Below are 3,373 nucleotides of genomic sequence, written 5' to 3' on the forward strand. Positions count from 1 at the left end.
TTTCACCCAGCCCCTAGAGCCTGGCACTTTGAACTCGGACTTAAAGCCTCCAAATTGTAAGAATAAACTCCTGTTTGTTAAGGCCATACCATTTGTGGGATATTCTTGTCAGAGCAGCACTAGGGAACCAGAACATGAGCCATACAATTAGTTTCCCAGGTTCTCTATTTCTAGGGTTTATCCAATTGTATCTCAAACCTTTCAAGTTGTTTCCTATCCTTCTGTCCACGTGAAAAATATATATGCTTTCTATATAAACCATCCCTATTGTCAGCAGCTTCCATTTGATTGGTTGGCAGCCTCCTATTATATTTGCAAACCAGGCTGGCTGGTTTGCTAGGTTTTCATTTATTCCTTCTAATGTGGTAGTCTCCTTGCTAGTAATACATTCTAATGCTTAGATTCAATCTACTCCATCTTTATTTAAAACTAAGAAATATATGTACATGTAAAAAAACTAAAAACCAAACTCACTGCCATCAAGTTGATTCCAACTTATAACAACCCCCATTGGGTTTCCGAGGCAGTAAATCTTTATGAAAGTAGATTGCCCTGTCTTCCTTCCACTGAGTGTCTGGTGGGTTTGAACAACTAGCCTTCTGGTTAGCAGTCACATGCCTTAGGCACTGCACCACCAGAGCTCCTTAATATGTACACATACATATTAAAATTATATGTTTAAAATTTAACTGCTTTGGCATATAAAGTGCAACCTTTAAAATATTAGATGAAGAACAACTGGTTTAAAACTTAGCCTAAATATAGATCTAGCAAATTTATTCTAACCCTTTCTTGTGATTTTCTTTACTAAGTATACAAATCTCTAAATCATATTTACATCTACACAGGATCCCTCAAACTAGTGGCTTCCGATGTATCAATCTTAACTCCTTGGGTTGTTTCTGGATTTTTTTTAGTGCCTTGTGTAGACTCATTGTTGAGGGACATAGAGCCCTGCACTCTGTCACCTTGCATATTATAGGTTCTGATACCTTTCTCTTACTCTTCATGAATTAACAACTTCTCAGCAGAGTTTACTGAGCCTTAGAAATCACCATCTTATTCCTCACTCATGACTCTCCTCAACCCAGCCCATTATCATTTATTTACATTCAGTGGGAATCAGTTAAATATCATATTTCTTCCTCAGTTTTGACAACTCACTATGCCGTAGGTTTCATACTAGACACTGGGAAGAAAGCAGTAGAAGACAGTAAATATGGCCTCTGACTTCATGGAATTTACAGTCTAGTTGAGGGGGCAGAGTTAGGCAGAAGCCAAGATCTGGTTGCCATTCTTATTTGGGGATCTGACAGTCATTCATAAGGCACATATCTTGGAGTAAGGAATGGGGAATGACTGGGGAAAACACTTTTCCCAGTAATAAACAAAAAGAAAACTGTAGAAATCATGTTTCTTAATCTCCATAGCTTTGTAGGATTAAAATGCAATTTATTATTATTATTATTGTTGTTGTTATAGATTTCTATAAAACCAAAAAAACAAACTCACTGCCTTCAAGTCAATTCTGACTCACAGTGAGCCCCTTGGGTACATCTTTGTGGAAGCAGACTGCCTAATCTTTCTTCTGCAGAGCAGCTGTTGAGTTTGAACCACTGACCTTTTGGTTAGTAGCTGTTTTAGTTACCTCTAACATTGGCTCTGACAGGAATACCACATGTGAATGGCTTTAGCAAACAGGAGTTTATTCTCTTACAGTTTGGGAGGCTAGAAGTCTGAGTTCAAAGTGCTAGCTCTAGGGGTTGAGTGAAAGCCCCTCGATCTTGGGCTTCAGCTCTGTCTCTTGCTCCCATCGCACTGAAGCCTGAGACATCTCTTCATTCAGACAGCTGCTAACTGCTGAGGCTGACAAATGCAAGGTCCACAGGTACAATGACACAGTCCCGATATTACCAAACCACACAGCAGGCCATTAATTCAAGTCTATTATCAGTCCCACGATCGTCAGACAACATGGCAGGCTGCTGAATGATGACTTGGCTATATGCAGGATTCAAGTGTACCAAAAGCTAGAGGCCTTCTTCAAAGCTGCTTATATACTGGAAGCGGAGCACATCCCTCAGGCAGCTACTCAGCTGTTCCAATAGATCCCACCATGGAGCTGGTGACCACTCTCACCATGGGGAATAACTACATCCAACTGCCCAGCCACTCAAAACCAGGCTCAGCCAAGTTGACACATTACCTTAACTACCACAGTAGCCAAATGCCTTAACCACTATACCACCAGAGTTCCTCATAGATTTCTAGAGGGTTTTGAAATAGATGTACCCTGAAGGAAGAGTTCTCTAGACAAATTTCTATGTCTTTTCTTGTGTAATTTTCCCCTACCAATATTTGTGGAAACCAGATAAAGAGAATTTCTTTTTCACAGCCATTGAATTAACCCTAATCCTGGGTGCTCACTCTTGTACTATTGATTCTCTGTTCAATATCTACCATTGAGCACTCACAATGCTTTCACATCTATTATTGAATTTACCTTATTGCAACTATACATCCTGAGTCTTCACTCTGTTATCCATGTTTTCTTTTCAGATAAAACATATTTATAATTCATTTGAAAGCCCACAATCAAATTAGGCATCTAGGGGACTTGGAGGCTTTCCCCGTCACCACTAGTATGCAATCCATGTATTATCAACCATCTGTGTACAGAAGTAAATGTTAAGTTATTTGGTGGGGAAATGTGTTATCTATATTAGTAGTCATTTTTAGTCATTTTTTTTTCTTTAGAGGAAATAGTTTCAGATATTGAAAACTCATACTTTATATTCAGCCCTTTTAAAATGTACTAAAGTACATAAATGGGAGCTCTGGGGGTGTAGTGCCTAAGTCATTTGACTGCTAACCAGAAAGCTGGCAGTTCAAACCCACCAGCCACTCCTCGGAAGGAAGGTTGGGCAATCTACTTCCATAGTGATACTGCCTTGGAAACCCAAGGAGGGGTTGCTATGAGTCGGATATGACTTGATGGCAGTGGAGTTGGAAGGTACATAAATACCAATATAATAAATTTAAAAATTTTTTAAATTCCTTATAGTTTTTCTTATCTTTCTAGTTGTAATAATTACCCAAATGCTCAATTTGGATCTCCTGAAAAGCTAAATACATTGGACTTGTTTTTTGGTTCACTAGATAAAGAAATCTGTTGATCACAAATAAGTCTGGGTGATTAAATTCCTGTGAAAGTCATAGAAAAGCTAGTGTGCCATAATGCCAGTGTTACAAAGCAAGTTCACCATTTAAGTATGTTAATGAGAATTTAGAAGGATGTGAGGAATCAAGGTGGAGAGGACTAAAGTTGTTGACTAATAACTATATAAGGCACTAGACAACACGTCATTGTATT

The 3,373-nt window shown here is 38.7% G+C and overlaps 1 protein-coding gene across 1 annotated transcript in view; it reads left to right on the forward strand.

The window, feature by feature from the left end:
- LOC103204779 (5-hydroxytryptamine receptor 2C) overlaps window positions 1–3,129 on the forward strand; it is a 20,746-nt gene extending 17,617 nt beyond the window's left edge. Inside the window, exon 3 of the mRNA XM_042782194.1 lies at window positions 3,083–3,129. Within this exon, the coding sequence (XP_042638128.1) occupies window positions 3,083–3,129 (47 nt within the window). The remainder of the gene's footprint in view (window positions 1–3,082) is intronic.
- The last annotated feature ends 244 nt before the right edge of the window (window positions 3,130–3,373 follow it).

Source organism: Orycteropus afer, unplaced genomic scaffold, assembly GCF_000298275.1.
Source record: "Orycteropus afer afer isolate SDZICR_OR568_19922 unplaced genomic scaffold, OryAfe1.0 scaffold00259, whole genome shotgun sequence".
NCBI classification, from domain to species: Eukaryota; Metazoa; Chordata; class Mammalia; order Tubulidentata; family Orycteropodidae; genus Orycteropus; species Orycteropus afer.